This window comes from Mobula birostris, chromosome 3 (genome assembly GCF_030028105.1).
Source record: "Mobula birostris isolate sMobBir1 chromosome 3, sMobBir1.hap1, whole genome shotgun sequence".
NCBI classification, from domain to species: Eukaryota; Metazoa; Chordata; class Chondrichthyes; order Myliobatiformes; family Myliobatidae; genus Mobula; species Mobula birostris.
Window position 1 is genome coordinate 162,142,039 of NC_092372.1, and position 24,491 is coordinate 162,166,529.

Sequence of the window (24,491 nt, forward strand, 5' to 3'; positions counted from 1 at the left end):
CCTCTCAACCCCAGATCCATTCATGTCAATAGGGGCCAGCCTGTCTCCATTGCTCCTGTAATCCACAACTAGCTCCTTTGTTTTTGCGACATTGAGGGAGTTGTTTTCTTGACAGCACTGTGTCAGGGTGATGACTTCTTCTCTGTAGGCTGCCTCATTATTATTTGAGATGAGGCCAATCAGTGTAGTGCCATCAGCAAATTTAATTAGCAGATTGGAGCTGTGGGTGGTGTCACGGCCATGGATATACCGAGAGTAAAGGAGGGGGCTTAGTACACAGCCCTGAGGGGCAGAGGTGAGGGAGCTCTCTTTTACCACCTGCCGGCGACCTGACAGGAAGTCCTTGAGCCAGCTACATAAGGCAGGGTGAAGGCCAAGGTCTCTGAGCTTCTTGTCGAGCCTGGAGGGAATTATGGTGTTGAGTACTGAACTGTAGTCCAAGAACAACATTCTCACAGAAGCATCCCTCTTCTTCAGATGTGTAAGGACGGTGTGTAGAGCTGTGACTATTGCATCATCTGTCGATCGGTTGTATCGGTAGGGGAATTGTAAGGGGTTCAGTGTGGGTGTAGAATAGTTGGCTGGAAACGTAATTTGTATCACATTCATTTCTTGACATAAGTTATTGTCTCATTTAGGTATACGAGTTTGCGGTAAAGGAATCTAATATTATTGCTCGTGTCCCTGCTGAGGATGCTGATACGCCTCCAAGAAAAAAGAAGAGAAAGCATAGGCAAGGATAATTTTTGATATGCATTCTTAACCTTAAAATGAAATGGAGCTTACCTTATTTGCTTGTTTGCTGTGCCAAATTAAACTTACCAATTTATTCTGCAAAAATATTCTGGTTCACAGGTTGAAATGTTCATTTATTATTGAAGCATGTATCCATGTACAGCTCTGAAATTCACCTTTTCAAGATAGCCACAAGACAAAGATGAACATGAAAGTCATTCAACCTCAACAACCTCCCCCCATGGCACAAAAAAAATGGTATCCTGATATCCTCAGCCCCCAAAACGCCCCTCACTCTGCACAAAACGTAACAGGAACATTGAAAATCTAGGAATCTGAGATGCAGAGGAACTCAAGAATCCTGCAGAACCACCTAGAAGGTTAACTCGCAGATTGAGTCGGTGGTGAGGAAGGCAAATGCTATGTTAGCATTCATTTCAAGAGGTCTAGAATACAAGAGCAAGGATGTGATGCTGAGACTTTTTAAGGCACTGGTGAGCCCTCACCTTGAGTATTGTGAACAGTTTTGGGCCCCTCATCTTAGAAAAGATGTGCTGGCATTGGAGAGGGTCCACAGGAGGTTCACAAGGAAGATTCCAGGAATGAAAGGGTTATCATACGAGGAACATTTGATGGCTCTGGGCCTGTACTCGCTGAAATTCAGAAGGATGAGCGGGGATCTCATTGAAACCTTTCGAATGTTGAAAGGCCTAGACAGAGTAGATGTGGAGAGAATGTTTCCTATGGTGGGAGGGTCTAGGACAAGAGGGCACAGCCTCAGGATAGAGGGCCACCCTTTCAAAACAGGGATGCAGAGAAATTTCTCTAGCCAGAGGGTGGTGAATTTGTGGAATTTGTTGCCACATGCAGCTGTGGAGGCCAGTTTCTTGGGTGTATTTAAGGCAGAGATTGATTGGTTCTTGATTGGACATGGCATCAAAGGTTACGGGGAGAAGGCCGGGAACTGGAGTTGAGGAGGAGATAGAAGAAAGGATCAGCCATGATTGAATGGCAGAGCAGACTTGATGGGCCAGATGGCCTAATTCTGAATCTATGTCTTATGGTCTAAAAATGCTCAGTGCTGACTACTCCAGTCAATCACCAAAGATTTGCGTATAGTCATAGTCATACTTTATTGATCCGGGGGAGATTGGTTTTCGTTACAGTTGCACCATAAATAATTAAATAGTAATAAAACCATAAATAATTAAATAGTAATATGTAAATTATGCCAGGAAATAAGTCCAGGGCCAGCCTATTGGCTCAGGGTGTCTGACCCTCCAAGGGAGGAGTTGTAAAGTTTGGTGGCCACAGGCAGGAATGACTTCCTATGACGCTCAGTGTTGCATCTCGGTGGAATGAGTCTCTGGCTGAATGTACTCCTGTACCCAACCAGTACATTATGTAGTGGATGGGAGACATTGTCCAAGATTGCATGCAACTTAGACAGCATCCTCTTTTCAGACACCACCGTCAGAGAGTCCAGTTCCATCCCCACCACATCACTGGCCTTACGAATGAGTTTGTTGATTCTGTTGGTGTCTGCTACCCTCAGCCTGCTGCCCCAGCACACAACAGCAAACATGATCGCACTGGCCACCACAGACTCGTAGAACATCCTCAGCATCATCCGGCAGATGTTAAAGGACCTCAGTCTCCTCAGAAAATAGAGACGGCTCTGACCCTTCCTGTAGACAGCCTCAGTGTTCTTTGACCAGTCCAGTTTATTGTCGATTCGTATCCCCAGGTATTTGTAATCCTCCACCATGTCCACACTGACCCCCTGGATGGAAACAGGGGTCACCGGTACCTTAGCTCTCCTCAGGTCTACCACCAGCTCCTTAGTCTTTTTCACATTAAGCTGCAGATAATTCTGCTCACACCATGTGATAAAGTTTCCTACCGTAGCCCCGTACTCAGCCTCATCTCCCCTACTGATGCATCCAACTATGGCAGAGTCATCCGAAAACTTCTGAAGATGACAAGACTCTGTGCAGTAGTTGAAGTCGGAGGTGTAAATGGTGAAGAGAAAGGGAGACAAGACAGTCCCCTGTGAAGCCCCAGTGCTGTTGATCACTCTGCTGGACACAAAGTGTTGCAAGCACACGTACTGTACCAGTCAGGTAATCAAGAATCCATGACACCAGGAAAGCATCCACCTGCATCGCTGTCAGCTTCTCCCCCAGCAGAGCAGGGCGGATGGTGTTGAACGCACTGGAGACGTCAAAAAACATGACCCTCACAGTGCTCGCTGGTGTGTCCAGGTGGGCGTAGACACAGTTCAGCAGGTAGACGATGGCATCCTCAACTCCTAGTTGGGGCTGGTAGGCGAACTGGAGGGGATCCAAGTGTGGCCTGACCAGAGGCCAGAGCAGCTCCAAAACAAGACTCTCCAGGGTCTTCATGATGTGGGAGGTCTATGCCACCGGTCTGTAGTCATTGAGGCCACTGGGGCGCGGCGTCTTCAGCACAGGGACCCTCCGGAGCCTCAGGCTCAGGTTGAAGATATAGCGAAGTGCTCCACATAACTGAGGAGCACAGGCTTTGAGCACCCTGGTACTGACCCCATCCGGTCCTGCAGCCTTGCTTGGGTTGAGACGTTTCAGCTGTCTTCTCACCTGTTCAGCTGTGAAGCCCACCGTGGTGCTTTCGTGTGGGGAAGGGGTATAGTCATGAGAGCAGGGTGGGGGACTGTGAGGAGGGGTAGGAGGGGAGAGTGGAATATGTGTTGGTTGGGGGCCGACAACAGATGACTCGTGGGGGATGGGCAGGGGCCACAATGTCAAATCTGTTAAAGAACAGGTTAAGTTTGTTGGCCCTGTCCACACTGCCTCCAGCTGCTCTGTTGCTAGTTTGCTGAAACCCAGCGATGGTCCTCATCCCACTCCAGACCTCTCTCATGTTGTTCTGCTGGAGTTTCCACTCAAGCTTCTTCCTGCACCTGTCTTTAGCTTCCCTGATCCTGGCTTTCAGGTCCCTCTGTATTGCCCTCAGCTCCTATTTCCATCTCTAAACGCCCTCTTTTTAGTGTTCAGGATGTCCTTAATGTCCTCTGTTACCCATGGCTTGTTAATTGAATAACAAAGGACAGTTCTTGTCGGAGCATTGCAGTCCACACAGAAGCTGATGTAATCAGTGATGCACTCCGTGAGCCCATCAATATCCTCTCCATGTGGCTCACAGAGTGCCTGCCAGTCTGTCACCTCAAAACAACCCTGGAGCGCCTCATAAACCTCCTCCAACCATTTCCTCACTGTCCTCGAGGTTGCAAGTTTACTCTTCACCAGAGGCACGTAGCAGGGTTTTAGATGCACCAGGTTGTGATCTTACCTTCCCAATGGGGGGAGGGAAGAGGAGGTGTATGCATCCTTAGCGTACATCAAATCCAGAGTCCCCTCCCCTCTGGTTGTACAGCTCACATACTGCGTGAAGTTGGGCAGTGTTCTAGCCATGGTAACATGGTTGAAGTCACCCGCGATGGTAATGAGGGCACTCGGGTGCTGGGTTTGTAATCTGGCTATGACGGTGTAAATGATGTTACACGCTGACGTCGGGTTGGCAGAGGGAGGGATGTACACAACAACCACAATTGCATGTGAGATTTCCCTTGGTAAATAATATGGCCGGAGTCCAACAGCAAAAAGTTCAATATCCGGGCTACAAACACGTTCCTTGATCATAATATGCCCAGGATTGCACCACCCGTTGTTTACCAGAACATCAAGTCCCCCTCCTTACGCTTACTGCTCTCAGTGCAATTCCGGTCAGCCCGAACGGTCTGGAAGCTCTCTATGGGAATGTTTTGATCGGGTATGTCCTCATGCAGCCACGTTTCAGTAAAACACATGACACTGCTCTCCCGAAATGTTCTCTGACTCCTGACAAGCGCCGTCAATTTGTCCATTTTATTACCCAGCGATCTCACGTTGCCCATGATGAGAGAGGGGAAACACGGCTTATAACTTATCTTCTCCATAAACCTTTGTTGTCTCGACCCGGTCCTCTTCCCTCGCGTTTTTGATCCCCCTCTGCATCCTCTGTGTGTTTTCCTCCAGATTTCAGCAGGGGTGTCCGCTGCTCTGTTCGCTAAACCGGCCGGAATAAGCTCAATCAGCTGGTCCCTGGAATAAACCACGCTAATGAGACGTGTCCGAATGTAACTATTTTAAAAAACCAAGGAAAACTCTCTCCACCAGCATGTTAGAAAGGGTGCAGCTTCAACGTGTTACCGTGAGAAACAAAAATACAACAAATAACCTCAGTTAAAAAGTAAGAAAATAGACGGAGCAACTGTAACAGACTGCATGCACGACCGGCACATGCGCACATAGATGTAGAAGTCTAGCAGGCACAATATTCGCAATGCTGCTTCAAGAATGGATCTTTGCCAAGAGAAAATATGAACATGCGGTTATCCACAAATCTCACAGGAGAGTTTCAAAACAGGATTGCTGCAAATCAGCAGTAAAAGCCAACACAAACAAATTGTCATATTCCTACTGTTTCCTTTTATAGCTTGGATTATTTGCAAGATTCAAGAGCTGTAATGCTTATAACCTTACACTGGCTGAGGAAGACTTGGTTCTCAGGCCATTAAACGTTGAGTGTTGGTCAACCTCAAAACAGAACCTGTTGTCACAGGCGGTGAGTCATATGTGACACAGTGCTCCTTGCTTATAATTTCATGGATTATCCCATTAGAGAAACAGGCCTAATTGGAAAAAATTCTCAATTGGGTTGTAGATATTGACATTACAATTAAAAAGTTGTAAGCAAGATAGTTGGTTTGTCCAGAATGATTGAAATAATCCAGGGATGTATAGTGGTTATAATTGTCTTCAACCTGTTTCAGTAGTTCAGACCTTAAAATCATTTATCTTGGTCATATGGCTACATTTATAAGGATGATTAATATAGCATTGGAAATTTGTCCTTTATCTAAGATTAAACAGGATTGGGAAAAGGAACTTAATTTGACTTTTATGACGGAGGATTGGATGCGGATTTTGAAGTTGGTTAACTCTTCTTCAATTTGTGCTAGCCATTCATTGATTCAATTCAAAATTGTACATTGTTATCATTTGACGAAGGAGTGACTTTCTAAAATCTTTTCTAATGTTGATAGTCATTGTGATAGATGTAAAACTGAGATAGCTTTACTGACATATATGTTTTGGTCTTGTTCTATATTGGAATAGTTCTGGAAGTCGGTTTTTTCAACAATTTCTAAAGCACTTAAAGTTAATCTACAACCTGATAAATTAACTGCTTTTTGGAATAATTCCTCAAAATATTCATGGTATTTCTGTATCTGACCAACATGTTATTGCATTTGTTACATTGATAGCTAGGAGGGCCATTTTGTTGAAATGGAAGGATACATCAGCTCCCACTTTGTCACAATGGTTCTCTCAAGTGATGCTATATCTTAGTTTGGAGAAAATTAGAAGTCGAACCTTTGAACTTTTATTTGATTTTGAGAAGAGATGGGGCTCATTTGCTCGCTAATTGATGTAATTTTTCCACGATCTAATTGTAAAATTTTTAGTATATTTTCTTTTCTTGCTGGCGGTTTGATGTTTATTTTTAGAAGCTTTTTGTGTGACGCATGACTCTGGGGTTGTACACCTAATGGGTTCTTTTTTTTTTCTCACTTTTCTGCTTAGGTTTTTTTTTCAATCTTTAAGATAATGTCTTTTTTGAGACATTGGAAGTGTTGTTACTTCAATGTACTCATGTTATTTTTTCTGTATAATATAACAATAAAAAGATGTGGAAAGAAAGGAAATTTGGTTTAATTGATATTTTGGTTCATAAGAAGCATTCGGCCAAAGAAGTAATCATTTAAATGGTCTGAACTTGCCATATTTTACTTGTAAATTTATTTTCAAAGTACACGTATGTCATCATACACAATCCTGAGAGTAATTTTCTTGTGGGCAATCGCCCCAAATATAAGAAACTCAATAGAATCAATGAAAGGCCTTACCCAGTAGGACAGACAAACAACCAATATCCAAAAGGCAACAAACTGTGCAAGTACAAAAAGAAGAAATAATTAATGAATAAACAATAAATATCAAGAACATAGGTGACGAGTCTTTGAGATTGTGTCCATAGGTTGTGGGAACAGTGTAGTGATGAGGTGAGTGAAGTTATCTCCTCTGGTTCAGGAGCCTGATGTTGAGGGGTATCACCAGTTTCTGAACCTGGTGGTGTGGGTTCTGGGGCTGTTGTACTATTGTCCTGATGGCAACAGCAAGAGGAGACCGTGGCCTGGTTGGCGGGTGTTCTCGATGGACATAACTCAGTATTTGATCTGTCCTTTCACTCAGAATCAAAGTTTGCAAGTTTTACTTCAAAGATGTGAACACCAAAATCTAGGCTGTCAGGCCACTCTGAGGTGATATCATCTTTTGGTTGAAACAATAAACTGAATTTCCTCACCCTCCCTGGAAGACACAAAGCACTATTTTGAAGCAAAGCAACAATCATTCCCCCCACCCCAAGGTTTTTGTCGATATTTACTCTTTAATAAGTATCTTTTAAAATCAATCATCTGGTTGGTAATCATACAGTGATAATTGGAACCTTTTTTTTCTGCATCTACATGCATAGTATTTAGAAAACTTAACTGGCTGTAAAAGTATTTTAGTTTCTGTATATTTGCGATGCTTTTGCTTTCCTCTGACTATTTTTCTTCACAGGCAATTAACAACCTGCTTTTTAGTTCAGATCTTTTGTATGGTTTGGGATTTAACTAAGTCCGCTAAAATGGGATATTTTTACATTGAAAATTGCATTTACTTTTCAAAGGTTTTTTTTTTAAACAGCTGAGCATTTCCTGGAAATATTTTATCAAATATTATAGTGCCTTAGTTTTGTGTGGATGGAACCATAGGCACTTGCAAATATAGAAAATTGCTTTTCATTTTGGTGAAGAACCTTGGAAAACTTGTCCTTTACGTTTACTCATCTGAATAGCAGAATGTCACATGTCTGAGATGGGATAAAATGGGATGGTATTTACGATACGGTTTTGTTTTGTTAAATATTACCACCTAATCATGATTTTCTACTTATTTCAGATTGTGGGCAGCACACTGTAGAAAAATACAACTGAAAAAAGGTTGGTAATTAATTTGAATCATAAAAGTATGACATTCTGTATAAAAAGACTCACTTTGCTGATTCTTATTTTGGTTCTTTTACCTAGATGGTTCATCCAATCATGTTTACAACTACCAGCCTTGTGATCACCCACGTCAGCCCTGTGACAGCTCCTGTCCTTGTGTCATGGCTCAAAACTTCTGTGAAAAGTTCTGTCAGTGCAGCTCTGAATGTAGGTATAATGTATAGCAATGGTGTCATTTTGGAGGGGAGTTTATTGAGTTTTCTCCCCACCAAATCCATCTTGATTATGTATTCCATGGCTAGGCAAAATGACGTTTTGACTGTTACCATCCAAGTTATTCGAGCATAACAATTTCTATTATTGCCTGGACACCACACCACCATTTTAAGTGACCCTATGGTGGTTTTGATTTTAGTTCTGAAATATTTAAAGCCGTGCCATTATTAAAACATTGATACTTAGTAATTTGCAATGTCATGTCTATATTGACTCTTCACTGCAGGAGCCAACTGATTTGACCATCTATTCATATATCTGACTTTGCTGCAGAGACCAGAGATGGTATTGTACAATAGCCATCTTGAAATAACTGACTGTTGCCGTAATGACATTTGTGTTCAAACACCTGATCAAATTGGCTTTAGCATATAGACTTGAAAGGAGAAAACACGGCAGTTTATTTCTGTTGTCAATGCTAAAGTTTCAACGCTGTTGGATTTCTCTAAGCAACTAACTTAGCCACTGATCAGTACAGGGTTAAAGTGACCTGCTATCAGAGGAGCATAATTTTATGATTGTTCCTTTCGCTGGTGTTGCAGCTCACATGATGTCGAAGGTTATCTGGTTTCAGGGTACTTTTTTTTTTGCCTTATTTATAGTTGTACCTTTGATGTTGCACCATAACTATGAGGCATGGTTGACTGTGTATGTTGCACATGTTTCTCCTTTTTTTTTACTACTACCCAGCTTAGTACAAATGCTATTGCTCCTATATTCGGTTTTTCTTGCCTCCTTCTGCTAGGTCATTGCCACAGTTCAATTGTAGACACGAGAGAGATGATTGACCACTATGATGGCCGAATTATCTGTGTGCATGATCCATGCCAGAAGCATGTAGTCCACAGAACTGTGAAGACTGCAGCATAGGCTTGCAGAGATTATATTTGAATGGGTAGTAGATCCTTTCTAGACAAATGTAAGGGATCTGATATTCTTTCTGTAAACTAATATAGCACAGGAACTGGCCCTTTGGTCCATGATATCTGTGCTAACCTTAAGACATAGGAGCAGAATTGGACTATTCCGCTCCTATGTTTCATTATTTGAACATGGCTTTATTTTTTCCTCTCAACCTCAATCTCCTGTTTTCTCCCAATAACCTTTGGCACCCTTACTATTCAATAATTTATAACCTCTGCTTTAAATATACTCACCGTCTTGGTCTCCACAGCCGTATATGACAATGAATTCCACAGATTCAGAACCCTCTGGCTAAAGAAATTTTCCCTCATCTGTTCTAAAGGAACATCCTTCTATTTTGTGGCAAGAATGGGTGGTGTTATGGATAGAAGACTGGCAAAAAATATAATGGGATATAGATCAGTTGCAGATGTGGGCAGGGAAATAGCAGAATGGATTTTAACCCAGCTGAATGTTAAATATTGCACCTTGGGGGGGTCAGATGCAAATAGTACACTGTTAAATGCAAGATCCTTAAAAGTGTTGATGAGCGGAGGGATGTTGGGGTCCAAGTTCGTAGCTCCCTGAAAGTGGTTAATAAGGCATATGGCATGCTTGCCTTTACTAGTCAAGACTTTAGATCCAAAAGTCAGGAAGTTATGTTGCAGCTTTATAAAATTCTAGTTGGGTCGCATCTGGTCAACCCATTATAGGAAGGATGTCAAGACTTTGGAGAGGGCGTAGAAGAGGTTTACCAGGATGTTGCCTGGTTTAGAGGGCATATGCGACAATGGGAGGTTAGGTTGTTTTCTCTGGAAGATGATAGGATTTGATTGAGATTTATATGTGTGAGAGGCATAGATAGAGCAGGCAGACTATTATTGAAATGTCTAATATCAGAGGGCATGCATTTAAGGTAAGAGGGTAAGTTCAAAGAAGATTTGAGAAGCAAGTATGTTTTGTACATAGAGTGATGGGTGTCTGGAATGCACTGCCTGGGGTGCTGGTAGAAACAGACTTCAGAGACTTTTAAGGCATATTTAGCTAGGCATGTAAATGTGAGGGAAATGGACATTCTGTAGGCAGAAGAGATTAGTTATCCATTTAAATGCTGATTTAATTGATTCAGTGTAACATTGTGGGCCAAAGGCCTGATCGCAAGTTATATGTTAAGTATGTCAAAAAAAGATGAAAGAAAGAATTCCAGGCCTGGGAAGGGATTAGAGGGACTGATACTATTGCTAGTGTGATTAAATTCAGGAATATCAAGCCAGAATTGGAGGAGTTAAGAAATCGTTAAAGGTAGCAAGAGTAGAAGAGGTTGTGGAGTGTTTTCGGTATGAGGATTTTTATCTAGGGTCGTAGTGTAGGGCAGCAAGTCTTTGGAATTCTTCAAAGAGCAGAGTTATTGATTATTGTTTAGACAAATTGAAGTACTTTTTTTTGAAAAGCAAGTTTGGTGAGAGCTTACTGTGGTTAGAAGGGTGAGTGAGTTGAGGTTGCAGTCAGATCAGGCATAATTGTATGGAATGGTCAAGTAGACTTGAGAGGCCTGGGTGGCCAACTCCTCCTAAAAATACATGCAAAGTAACAAAGTACTGTTTAATATTATTAAACTTTGTATTGTTAATGAGTATATACTTTTAACAGCAAAATAGTAAATGTACTATACCTATAATATGCCTTTCTATGAAAAATCTTTAGCAACACAGCAGATTTTATATTTGACTTCGAATGAGTGGTTTAGTACAAAGATTCCCAAACTGCTAACTGCACCCTTCTACATTTCCATGCACTCCATCTCACCAGCTTGGAAATTTTAGTCTGAAGCAGAGTTTTACTAACTTGACAAATACTAAACGAAGTATTTTGTCAAATATCATGCTGACCTGGAGGTTCAAATTTCCAACCAGTTTCAATCCACATACTTCATTCAATGAACATGTTCATAGTCAATCTTCTGTATACTTAGATTTTGTGATCTTAATTGCACTCTGTGCCCTCTTATGAACATAATGAAACAGACTGTTTTTTCTTTTCCTATGTTCTTTATCTCAACATGTCATTGCCATCACCTTCTGTGGGCATGCTTTGCTGTGGTTTTCTTGGCATGGGCTACTCACAGAACAGCAGAATCACTTTTGATAGCTACTTCTCATTGGTAGCAATATTACTGTGGTGGAGTAATGGAATAATTGAATATCTTTGATACTACCAGTTAAACTTTGGATATTTACAAAGATGGGTAAAACATTTTTGTTGCATTTTTAAAAATGACAAAAATTAGTCAATTTAAATAAGTGAAATTAAGATTAAAACATTGCCGGGGAAAGGTTAGTAGGTTGTTTGAATGAATGGGGGCTATTAACTGCCAATGTAGTTTGATGGCTCTAGGCTTGTACTCACTGGAGTTTAGAAGTATTCGGGGAGGGGGTGGAAAATCTCATTGAAATCTATTGAATATTGAAAGGACTAGAGTACATGTGGAGGAGATGTTTCCCTTGGTGGGGGAGTGTAGGACCACAGGGCACATCCTCAGAATATAAAGGCATCCCTTTAGGACAGAGGTGGTGAGGTGAATCCTTGGAACTTATTGCCACAGACAACTGTGGAGGCCAAGTCATTGGGTATTTTTAAAGCAGTGGTTGATAGATTCTTGATTAGTAAGGGTGTCAGAGATTACAGGGAGAAGGCCAGAGAATAGGGTTGAGATAGATTATAAAGCAGCAATGATCAAAGAGCAGACTCGATGGACTGAATGACCTCATTCTGCTCCTATGTCATATGGTCTTATGGCATCTTCTATTCTCTGTCATTTAACCCAGTGGAAACTCTCATCCTGTGAATGTGGCAGACAATTGTTGTCTCAAAAAAAAAACAACTTATCTGTCAGCAGTATGAAGGCAGCCACAAATGCAGGCAGCAGATGTAAGGTATTACCAATAAGATATCTGAAAGGTTAACTGGGCAATATCCATCTTTAACAATGGCTAAGGGGCAGAAAAAATACTATATTTCCAAAGGGGTTCCTAAGGTTGTCATAGCTGGGGAGGTAGTGAGGATCAGCTTCCACTACCGATTAAGTGTTCCCAATGGCATGCGTCTCAAATAGCCTCTGCTAATCAAGTCTAGTTCCTGGTCTTCATATGTGGCTAGATACTAAGCCCAGCAGAACTATTTCTACTAACGGAGAAGGGGCGAAGGCAAATTACTGGCATCTTAAAATCAGTCACTTTGGGCTCGTCAGCTGTCAGATATTCAATCGGCAGCTATTCACTAATAATAGATCTACAGAAGGGTGTACTTGTTTGCAAAAGTGTAACTGTCACGATCAATATACCGAATTTTTAACACGGTACAAGTAGGGTGCATTGCTGTAAACTGTTTGTGTTGGCACAGTCTTAGCCAGCTTTTAATGTGCAGTTCTGACTGCTAAATCATAAAGTACTTTTTTAATGTACTAAATAATTTCTCTTCAATGTATCAGGCTAATACTTTAAGATAGAAAAAGAAAGTAGATATCACTATTTCTTATTATTCGAACCATTTATTAACTGTTATCCTATGAAAGTTTGTTGAGGTCAACCTATTGCAAGATTTGCATTCATATGTTATACAAGTAGGAGCAGAGAAGCAAATCCTGTACTTAACTGGAGTTAACCATTTATGTTCAAACCGAAGGTGAGCATGTATAGTGAAGTTTTAACATAGGATATATTGATCTTGATTAGTTTTAAATTCCACAGCAAAATAGTTAACTCAGCTACATCTTTTTCTTTTAGGTCAGAACAGATTTCCCGGTTGTCGTTGCAAGGCACAATGTAACACCAAGCAATGTCCTTGTTACCTTGCTGTACGTGAGTGTGATCCTGACTTGTGTCAGACCTGTGGAGCTGCTGATCATTGGGATAGTAAGAATGTGTCCTGCAAAAACTGCAGCATCCAGAGGGGATCCAAAAAGGTGATAATTAAATGTTTGTCATTTATCTCCTACTAAACTGAAATTCTGTATTATTTCATTAGCTTAAGCAGAATTAAATTCCAACTTTTAATGCAGACCTTAGTTCAGAATTGGGAATTGGTTATATTTTAATATATTGTTGAAAAGACCAGGGGTTAACAAAGCATTGGGTATTGAAGTAAGGTCTTTCATATGATCCCTCCTATAGGCTGATGCAGGTTAAGATGTCTAGGATTCAGTCATTTCATAGTTTTCATTTAGAATTTGGATGCATATAGAAGACAGGGTAGTAATGGAGGGTTTTATTCTGACTCGGTATCCATGACCTGTGGTGTCCTACAGGGATTGGTGCTGGTACTTACAGTTGCAAGAAAAAGTTTGTTAACTCTTTGCTGTTATCTGTTTTTCTGCATTAATTATGCATAAAATATGGTCTGATCTTCATCTAAGTCACAATAATAGACAAACACAATCTGCCTAAAATAACACAAACAATTGTACTACTACTTTTCAATACTGATACACTATTTAAACAAACACAGTTGTGGTTCAAAAAAGTGTGTGAACTTCTGGGGTAATGCCTTCTATAAAAGCTATTTGGAGCCAGGTGTTCAATCAATGAGATGAGATTGGAGGTGTCCTGGCCTATAAAAAAGACACAAAGTCAGGTTACTGACAGAGTCTGCTCATGCCTCGATCAAAACAACTTTCAAAGGACCTTAGACCTTAGAGATGCATGAAGCTGGAAAAGGATAGAGAAGCATTTCAAAAGACCTGAGCATACTATTGCTACTCTTAGGTGTGAGTGTCCTGCGAGGATCACACCAAGAGCACAACAAGCAATACTGAAGGAGGTGAAAAAGAACCCAAGGTAACAGCAAAAGACCTGCTAAAATCTCTAGAACTTACTAAAGTCTCTGTTCATGTATCCAGTATAAGAAGAACACTGAAGAAGAATTGTATTCATGGAAGAACACCACGAAGGAAACCACTGCTCCCCAAAAAAAAACATTACTGCACATCTCAAGTTTGCATAGACCACGTGGATGTTTCACAATGCTTGTGGGACAATTTTCTGTGGACAGATGAGATGAAAGATGAACTTTTTGGCAGAAATGCACACTGCTATGTTTGGAGGAAAAAGGGCACTGCACACCAACACCAAAACCTCAACCCAACTGTGAAGCATGGTGGAAGGAGCATCATTGTTTAGGGCTGCTTTGCTGCCTCAGTGCCTGGACAGTTTGCAATTGTTGAGGGAACAATGAATTCAACATTGTATCAAGACCTTTTATAGGAAATGTCAGGGTAGTGGTCTGTCACCTGAAGCTTAATAGAAGTTGGATGATGGAACAAGACAATGATCCAAAACACAAGAGTAGGTCAACAACAGGATGGTTTAAAAAGAAAATCTGTGTTTTGGAATGGCTAAATCAGAGTCCAGACCTTAACCACTTTGAAATGGTGTGGCATGACCTGGGGCTGTTCATGCAAGTTATCCAAGAACTAATGATGAACTGAAACAGTTTTGTCTGAAGGAATGGTCTAAAATTCCTACTCGCTGTTGGGCAGGTCTGATCAGCAGCTGCAGGAAACATTTGGTGGAAGTTATTGCTGTTAAAGGAAGCTCTACCAGTTATTAAATACAAGAGTTCACAAACTTTTTCCAGCCTGGACTGTGAATGATTAAAAATGTGTTCAGTAATACCATTGAAAAGTACATATTTTTGTGTGTTATTAGTTAAGGGAGATTGTGTTTGTCTATTATTGTGACTTAGATGATCAGACCATATTTTATGGGTAATTAATACAAAAATAAACGGATAATTGCAAAGGGGTCACAAACTTTTTCTTGCAACTGAATGTTATTTTGTATACACATGGATAAAAATATAGTTGGTGGATAGAAGGTGCACGTGAAACAATGATAGGAATCGTCGACAATGTAGAGGCTTGTCAAGTAACGTAGATCATTTGCAGATTTGAGTGAAGAAATGACATTTGGAGTTTAATCTGAGTGAATGTGAGGTGTTACGCTTTGGGAGGCCTAATGTAAGGGGACCCTTAAAGTATTGACGTACAGAGAGATCTTGAGGTCCACGTGCATAGCTCACTGAAAGTAGATGGGGTGTTAAGAGTGCTTACCTTCATTTGTCAAGTCATTGAGTACAAGAGTTAGGAGGTCATGTTGCAGCTGTATAAAACTTCGGTTAGGCCATTCTTGGAGTGTTGTGTGCAATTATGGCCACCACATTACATGAAGATGTGGAGGCTTTGAAGAGGATGCGGAACTGGTTTACTAGGATGTGGCTCGGGGTAGATGATATGAACTACAAGGAGAGGTTGGATAAAAGTTTGGCTGTTTCTGGAGCATTGACGGCTGAGGGGAGAACTGATAGAAGTTCATATGATTGAGAGGTGTAAATAGGCTGGACAGTCAGAATCTTTGAAATGTCAATTACTTGAGAGCAGGCAGTGAAGGAAAGGGGTGGTGAAAGTTTAAAGGAAATGTACAGGGTGATTTTTTTTTTCACAGAGGTAAATGCATGGAATGGAGAATGGTGGAAGCAGATACAATAGTGGAGCTTAAAAAGTTGAACTTAAGAGGCGTAGACCCAGTATCTGAATCACCAAGGCATTAAAGGCTACATACTAAATGTGGGGAATTGGGATAAGCATATATATGTGGGATTGTGGACATGGACAAGGTGGGCCGCAGGGTTCTATCTAAGATTTAATGAAAGAATGAATGATATCAACCAAACCCTCACCCTTTTCAATTTTTATTAATTACAGTCAGCATAGTATTTATGTGTATGGTTTTCTTGTGCAATCCTCAGAATTGCTGGACATTTTAAATCATCTTGAAGGTCACACAAATTACAGATGACTTTAAAGTAGGTGGTATTGTCAACAGTGAAGGTTATCAGGAATTACAGCAAGATCTTGATCAGGCTGGGTAAGTGGGCTGAGGACTAACAAATAGAATTTAATTCACTTAAGTGCTAGATGTTGTAGTTTGGTAAGTCGAACAAAATAGGACTTGTGCAGTGAATGGTAGAGTCCTAGGGACTGTTGTAGAACAGAAGAGTCTAGGAGTGCAAGTACACAGTTTCCTGAAAGTAGCAAAAACAGGTAGAAAAGATGGTGAAGAAAGCTTTTGCAACACTGGCCAGTCAGGGCACTGAGTCTAGTTGTTGGGATATTATGTTGTGCTTTTACAATACATTGGTGAGACCTCACTTGGGGTGCCACGTTTGGGTTTTGTCACCCTGCTATAGGATAGATGCCATTAGGCTTAAAAAAAAAGTGCAGTAACTATTTACAAGGATGTTGCCAGGACTTGAAAGGGCTTGCTTATAGGGAGGGACTGGGGAGGCTGTGACTTTATTCCTTGGAGCATTGAGATGGAGGGTTTTTTTAAAATGAGGGGCATAGATGTGGTGAATGCATTAATTTTTTTTCTCATGGTTGGGGAATTGTGAACAAGAGGGCACAGGTTTTAGACGGGGGGATAAATTAATGGGAACATGAGAGACAACTTTTTCCACACAGGGTGGTACCTATGTTGAATGCTAGAGGAAGAGGTTGACGCAAGTACAATAACAACATATAAAAGACATTAAGAAAGGTTGGAGCATCAGTTCCCGACCTTTTTTATGCCACGGACGAACACCATTTTGCAAGGGGTCCATGGATTCCAGGTTGGGAAACCTTGGGTTAGGGAAACATGAGTCAACGATGGCCAAAAGGGATTAGCTTAGGTCGGCATGGACAAGGAGGGCAGAAGAATATGCTTCCTTGATGTGTGAAATGAAATGGTTTGAGAGCAAGTACAAATTATTTTGTTGGCTGGAATTGACATGCTTTTTGTTACAATGAACAAAGCTTTGTAAATTGGTTCCATTCTTGAAGAATGGGTATTAAAATGGAGTATGTGCAAAGTTCTAAATCTCATGAAAAGAGTTTCTCTGTTTTTATCCTAGTAATCTTTTTCTTAGTCAGTTTAATTTTGTTGGGGTATGGGGTAAGGGTCAGCAACTGAAATCTTCCATGATTATTACCTCTTGTAATGTTAATTCTGCTTTCTGCATAACAGCATTTACTGCTTGCTCCATCTGATGTGGCAGGATGGGGCATCTTCATCAAAGAACCAGTACAGAAAAATGAATTCATCTCTGAATATTGTGGAGAGGTTAGTCAAAAATAACTTCTATTAACAATGGTGTATTGGATGAATGGTAAAAACGTGTTGTTTGCACAGCATGTCATCTTGATTTGTAATTGCGAGTAACTTCAGACTTCCTAGTCCATTTTAAAATAAACTTGATTCAGAATGGTGCAAGGTATATCCAGCAGTCTTTATTTAGCATTTCACATAGTGGGGATGTTACTGTTTAAGGCTACATTCTTATCCTTTTAAGATCTGTAATCCATATTTGAGCTAGATTTTGTATTTTTTTTGGAGATTTATTGTTCAGTGGTATGTGTTGTTTTGGATATAAAAATGCTACAAATGTCAAAATAATGGAGCAAGATGTCTGCAATTGGTTACATATTAATGTTAACAGATTAAGTAGAGATTTAGCCAAGCATAAATAATGAAATATTATCTTCATTGGACATACCCATGTGATCTCTTTGAACACTATAATAATGCTCATAGAATGGATAGATACGTAGCGGGTACAGCTTAATGTAGACGAGGAGAAAAAAAAACTGATCTTAAATGATTAAACTTTAAAGGACGTTATACCCTGAAGCATAGGAAACGGGGCGGGGGGGCGGGATTTGGTAGATGTATACAAAATTATGGAGGTATGGATAGGGTAAATGCAAACAGGCTTTTTCCACTGAGGTTGGGTGAGACTATAACTAGAGGTGAAGGGCGAAAGGTGAAATGTTGAAGGAGAACATGAAGGGGATCTTCACTCAATGGGGGGAAGTGTAGAACAAGCTGCCAGAGGGAAATGATGAATGCAGGTTCAATTTCAACATTTGAGAGAAATTTGGATTAGTACATGGATGGGAGGGGTATGGTGGGCTGTGGTCTGGATGCAGGTCAATGGGACTAGGCAGATTAATTGTTTGGCATTTACTAGATGGGCTGAAAGGCCTGTTTCTGTGCTGTGCTGTTTTATGACTACAGAAGGACAAATAGTTCCAGCAGTTTGGTGAAGGTGGTGGAACCGAAGTTAGGAAAAATCATAATACAAATTGTATTTAGCAGATGATTGAATTCAGACTGAAATAAATATCTGAATTGGGCAAAGCTGTTAATGCTCATAATTTGTCAGATGAAACTCACAGCAATTTCTGGTTTCACTGCAGATTTCAACTGTTAAATTAATGTTTTAGACAGTAACTAGCAGAAAGTGGCATAATATAGACAATACAAAAAAATTGGCTATGTAGTAAACAATGAGAAAAATTGCAATCGAATTTAAGATGTTCTGTTTAGTTGGGTTGTAAAATGATGAATAGAATTTAATCTAGAAAAGTGTCAGCTAATGCATTTTGGAGTGAAAAGGCAAGATATTGGTTTAAAAACCCCTAGAATAAATAGATAAAGGTCATGCACTGTTCAGTAAAGTGAATTAAACAGCTTTACGTCATTAGAATGTAAGGAGCAGAGAGTTTATGCTATAGTTAGACCAGTTTTTTGAACAGTGCATAAAGTTCTTGTCAGCTCATTACAGGATAGATGAGATTGCTCTAGAAAAGATGTGGGGGATTGAAAGAATTTTGCTAGAACTGTAAAGTTGTAGCTTTGAGGAAAGGTTGAGTAAGCAGGGTTTATTTTTGAAAAAGTGAAGACTAAAGGCTGATTTATACTTGTGTGTCAAGCTTGCACTGTAGCCAACGCAAGTGGGCAACGCCGTTGTGAGCATTTATACTTATGCGTTGGTGTGTCTGCATCGCTCTGCAATTCACGCACGTAACGCTTGCGCACACACCTGCCTGTGCAAGGCTTCATGGTCATGGCAGTCTTTCTCGGGGTAAACAAGTTTAAAATGAGCGTCTTTTTTTCGTAAAAGCGAAATGTTTCCTTCATAATTTCGGAGGTCTGTAAAGCTTTATGAAAAGCATTGGAGCCAGAGTTCCTTCCCTACCCTTCAGTTGCCCATTGGGGAACTATTGTAGCGTAGGAGGAAATGCGATGCTACGAAGCGGACCAATCACTGTTGTTGCGGTCTGCGTTGCCGCGATGCGTAGTTACATTTTGGGAGAGGTGCGCGTCAGGCTACGATGTAGGGATCCACATAGGCACTGCGTAGGGTTTGTGGCTACGCTGTACCTACGGTGTCAATTTGACGTAGAAGAATAAATCAGCCTGAAGGGGGCATGTAATTGAGATGTATAGAATAGAGGTGGCCAGATACCTAGGAAGAATTTTGAGGTTTTGAGAAATAGAAGGGAGTTATGGGAGGAAAGAAAATAAAGCTTTAAAGTTTTGGAATTGTTTTCTTTTTGAGGAGGCACGTATAGCTTTTTACTGTATATGTATGTGGTAAGGTAGGTTTGAAATTAAAAACAAAATGCTAGGGATATCTAACTCAGGAAGAATATGTATCGAAAGAATGAGCTAATTACCCCTAGATTTTACAGTATTCTGAGTAATTTTCACAGCTAAGTGTTTTAAAAAATGTTTTGTTGGTATTAGCAATGATAATCCTTCAGAAGGCTTGAAAGCTGAAAAAATATAAATATCTTTTGCTTGATTAACTTAAAATCTAAATCTAGTATTTATTACTGTCAGAATATTACGTTCTAATCTCATCCTAATTAATTTTAAAATTCTGCAATCCAGCTATCTATATTGCCAAAATCATACAAAACTGAAAAAATACTGTTGTTTCAGAAGCTTAAAATTTGGGCATGAATCAGTGTGTCTTGAGGTTTTATTTGATGCCTTTTCAGGTTCTATTTTGCCTCTTTTGTGCTTTCTATTGCCAGTTTAATAAAGCAACAAAAATTTTTTCCTTCTCTGCCTCTTCAGAAATGAAGTCCAAAAAATAAACAATCAGTATTTGATTGATAGCAGTGACTAGAAATAGTCGGCATGGTCCAACATATTACCCAGACCTTTTCCAAAAGTAAAGCTGAGAAATGCTTCTGCATTGTGATAGAACTTTGGAACTCTTCAACAAATTTTGCTAGCCCAATTATTAATATTTAAGTCTAAGGCTGCTCGATACATATGTTAACACAGTGCATTGGCATTTGTTGTGAAGGTTTCTCTGTTTCACCATCTCGATTATTAATCATTTTCAGATTATATCTCAGGATGAAGCTGATCGCCGTGGCAAAGTTTATGACAAATATATGTGCAGCTTCCTCTTTAACCTGAATAATGGTATGAATATTCTCAATTCAGACAAAATCCGTAAATAAAAGTCACATATGTTAAGTGTACTTACAAATATAACCCTAATTCTTCTTTTGTTTCCAGACTTTGTTGTTGATGCAACACGCAAAGGTAACAAAATACGTTTTGCAAACCATTCTGTCAATCCCAACTGTTATGCCAAAGGTAAATACCACTTTGCTTTTTGGACTTACCACTTTTTTGCAAATTAATGGGAACCATAACAGTTTACACCTGTAAGCTATCTGTGTCTCCCAACATAAAGACCTCAAATAGGTCACTGGTATAAAAATAATTGTATTGTGATTGTTTATTGTTGATTGTTCGAAAATAACAAAGGTCAACCTGCTTAAACCAAGTTTAATGAAGTTAGGCATAATTGAGATAATAGTTAGATGAGAAATTACCAGGTTTCTATTTGTCTATAGACTGTCCATGAAGAAAGTTTGAGTAGAATTTGCTTGACGTTATACCACTTTAAATATATATAATATATATATATTTTATTTTCTCCTTTGATATTTAGTAATGATGGTTAATGGAGACCATCGAATAGGCATATTTGCCAAAAGAGCAATCCAAACTGGCGAGGAGTTGTTCTTCGATTACAGGTATGAGCAGGATGAACTTCTAGATGAAGTGTACTTTTGAATAATGTTTCTGTTAAATTCAGTTATACTTACATTGTTACACATTCCAAAATTTTGAATTTGTATAAAATTTAGTTTCTTACTATGCAATGAGTAACATTGTTATGGTTATGAGTACAAAAATGCTGGTTACTTCTGAAGGCACTTCTTAGCTAAATAAAAACTGCCCGTAAAGAAAATATTCATATCCTGGTACTAATGCTGGCCATTAGCAGAATAGCTTGTTGCTGTGGTGACAATGGGACATAAAATCCTGTTTAAGGGCTGGTGGCCTGAATAATTCAAAACTGACTTTCATTGAAAATGGTCAAGCCTTGATAATACATCATGTTTCACTGTCATCTGTAACAACTAGAACATAAAACAGCACAGCACAATGCAGTGCAAAGCCCCTCAGCTCACAATATTGAGCTAAATCAATTAAATTAGAAATCAAATGACTAATTAATCTATTGTGCCTACACAATCTTTATAACCTTCCATATTCTTCATATTCATCTGCCTATCTAAACACCTCTTAAAAGTCTCTAATGTTTCTGCCTCTTCTGCCACACCAAGCAGCATATTCCAGGCACCCATCACTCTCCAAGTAAAATAAAACAACTTGCTCCTCACAACCCCCCTCTCAGTTTCCCTAGCATTGGCATAAGACGCACCAGTATTTTGTTTCCTGGGTTACCCCTGGTAGTCCTGAATAATTGAACATTAGCTACTTGCCAGTCCTTTAAGAGACCCAATACTACCTCTTTTTTTAAAAGATCTCAAAACACCCTAGTATGCCAATATGACTGGCACTTATCTCCCTATCCTCTACATCCTTCTCCTTGGTAAATGCTGATGTAAAAGTACTCTTTAAGGACCTTGCCCACATTTTCTGCATCCCCTTTATCCTTGAGTGGGCCTACCCTCTTCCTCTTAATGCATGTATAAAATACTTTGGGATTTTCTTCAATCCTACTATCCAAGGAATTTTTATGGCCTCTTCTGGCTTACCTGATTCCTTTGAGTTCTTTTCTGGCTTCTTTATAATCCTCAAAACTCTGTTTGATTCTAGCTTCCTAAATCCCACATCTTACAGGAGGAGCATTTCACTGTCTTAATTATTATCCTGACTATACTTTGTTGTACCTTTGACCTAAATTTCTCAAGCTTATGTTCCAAAACGAAATAAATGATTCCAAAAGACCGGGCACCCTTGGACTTTGCCCGTTGAGCCAAAGCTTTCCACTCTTGGAACTTGGAAGCATAAATGTGTGGGCTTCTGCGTAGATACGTTCCAATGAGATGGAAAGGGTACAGGAACCGTGGTGTACAAAGGCTGTTGTAAATCTAGTCAAGAAGAGCTTACAAAAGGTTCAAAAAACTGGGTAATGATAGAGATCTAGAAGATTATAAACCTAGCAGGAAGGAGCTTAAGAGTGATAGGCATTCTACAAGTATGTGAAAAGCAAGAGGATAAGATGTGAGAGAATGGGACCAATCAAGTGTAACATGGAAAAATGTGTATGGAACCAGAGGAGATGGCAGAGGTACTTAATGAATACTTTGCTTCAGTATTCACTATGGAAAAGGATTTTGGTGATTGTAGGGATGACTTGCAGTGAGTGGACTGAAAAGCTTGAGCATGTAGAGGATGTGCTGGTGCTTTTGGAAAGCATCAAGTTGGATAAGTCAACAGGACATACCCCAGGCTACTGTGGGAAGCGAGGGAGGAGATTGCTGAGCTTCTGGTGATGATCTTTGCATCATCAATGAGGACGGGAAAGGTTCTGGAGGATTGGAGGGTTGCAAATGTTGTTCCCTTATTCAAGAAAGGAAGTAAGGATAGCCCAGAAATTTATAGACTAGTGAGTCTTACTTCAGTGGTTGGTAAGTTGATGGAGAAGATCCTGAGAGGCAGGATTTATGCAGATTTGGAGAGGCATAATATGATTAGAAATAGTCAGCATGGCTTTGTCGAAGGCAGGTCGTGCCTTACAAGCCTGATTGAATTTTTTGAGGATGTGACTAAACACATTGATGAAGGTAGAGCCATGGATGTAGTATATATAGATTTCAGCAAGGCATTTGATACAGTACCCCATGCAAGGCTGATTGAGAAAGTAAGGAGGCATGGGATCCAAGGGGACATTGCCCTTTGTGGGCAAGCCAGTTCTGGATCCACAAAGCAAAGAGTGGTTGTAGACAGGTCATATTCTGCATGGAGGTTCTGCATGATGTGCCTCGGATCTGTTCTGGGACCCCTACTCTGTGATTTTTTTTAATAAATGACCTGGATGAGGAAGGGGAGGGATGGGTTAGTAAATTTGCTGATGGCAAAGGTTGGGGGTGTTGTGGATAGTGTGGAGGACTGTCAGAGATTGCAACGGGACATTGATAGGATGCAAAACAGGTCTGAGAAGTGGCAGAGTGTGAGGTGGTTCATTTTGGTAGGTCAAATATGATGGCAGAATATAGTATTAATGGTAAGACTCTTGGCAGTGTGGAGGTTCAGAGGGATCTTGTGGTCCACATTCATAGGACACTCAAAGCTGCTACTCTGGTTGACTTGTAGTTAAGAAGGCATACAGTGCTATGGCCTTCATCAATTGTGGGATTGAGTTTAAGAGCCGAGGGGTAATGTTGCAGCTATAAAGGACCCTGGTCAGACCCCACTTGGGAGTACTGTGCTCAGTTCTGATCGCCTCACTACAGGAAGGACGTGCAAACTATAGAAAAGATGCAGAGGAGATTTACAAGGATGTTACCTGGATTGGGGAGCATGCCTTATGAGAATAGGTTGAGTGAACTCGGCCTTCTCTTCTTGGAGTGATGGAGGATGAGAGGTGACCTGATAGAGGTGTACAAGATAATGAGGCATTGATCGTGTGGATAGTCAGAGGCTTTTTCCCAGGGCTGAAATGGTTGCCCCAAGAGGGCATAGTTTTAAAGTGCGTGGAAGTAGGTACAGAGGATATGTCAGGGGTAAGTTCTTTTTTTTACGCAGAGAGTGGTGAGTGTGTGGAATGGGCTGCCAGTGGTGGAGGCGGAAACAATAGGGTCTTCTAAGAGATTCCTGGATGGATACATGGACCTTAGAAAAATTGAGGGCTATGGGTAATCTTAGGTAGTTCTAAGGACGTGTTTGGCACAGCTTTGTGGGCCGAAGGGCCTGTATTGTGCTGTAGGTTTTCTATGTTTCTAACCTATGGTTCACTCCCACTGGCTGCTCTGCTTAAACCTAACTAATTTTTAATGGCTCTTGCTATGTACTAGTGACCCAAGTAATCTCCTGCTCCACAGAAAAGTCCCAATAGGCCCAGCTCACTTTTAAAAACAACCATGTAACGTCCACTAGGAACAGTTTCCAATTCTCTCCAAGATCTGCTCCATAAGAAACTGATTTTCTTTTTCCTCCTTGAGAGCTCTCATATTTTCCAAAGCAAAATTGATTCAATATGGCTGAATTCCCACAGGAACTCT

At 40.3% G+C, this 24,491-nt stretch overlaps 1 protein-coding gene across 3 annotated transcripts in view; it reads left to right on the plus strand.

Annotated features, from left to right (window-relative positions):
* Window positions 1-24,491, plus strand: part of ezh2 (enhancer of zeste 2 polycomb repressive complex 2 subunit) — a 149,508-nt gene that overhangs the window by 118,902 nt on the left and 6,115 nt on the right. For all 3 annotated transcript variants that reach the window (XM_072253595.1, XM_072253593.1, XM_072253594.1), the window contains exons 12-19: window positions 639-733; window positions 7,824-7,864; window positions 7,952-8,077; window positions 12,832-13,010; window positions 17,110-17,205; window positions 20,286-20,367; window positions 20,464-20,544; window positions 20,906-20,990. In XM_072253595.1, coding sequence (XP_072109696.1) covers window positions 639-733; window positions 7,824-7,864; window positions 7,952-8,077; window positions 12,832-13,010; window positions 17,110-17,205; window positions 20,286-20,367; window positions 20,464-20,544; window positions 20,906-20,990 — 785 coding nt within the window. The remainder of the gene's footprint in view (window positions 1-638; window positions 734-7,823; window positions 7,865-7,951; window positions 8,078-12,831; window positions 13,011-17,109; window positions 17,206-20,285; window positions 20,368-20,463; window positions 20,545-20,905; window positions 20,991-24,491) is intronic.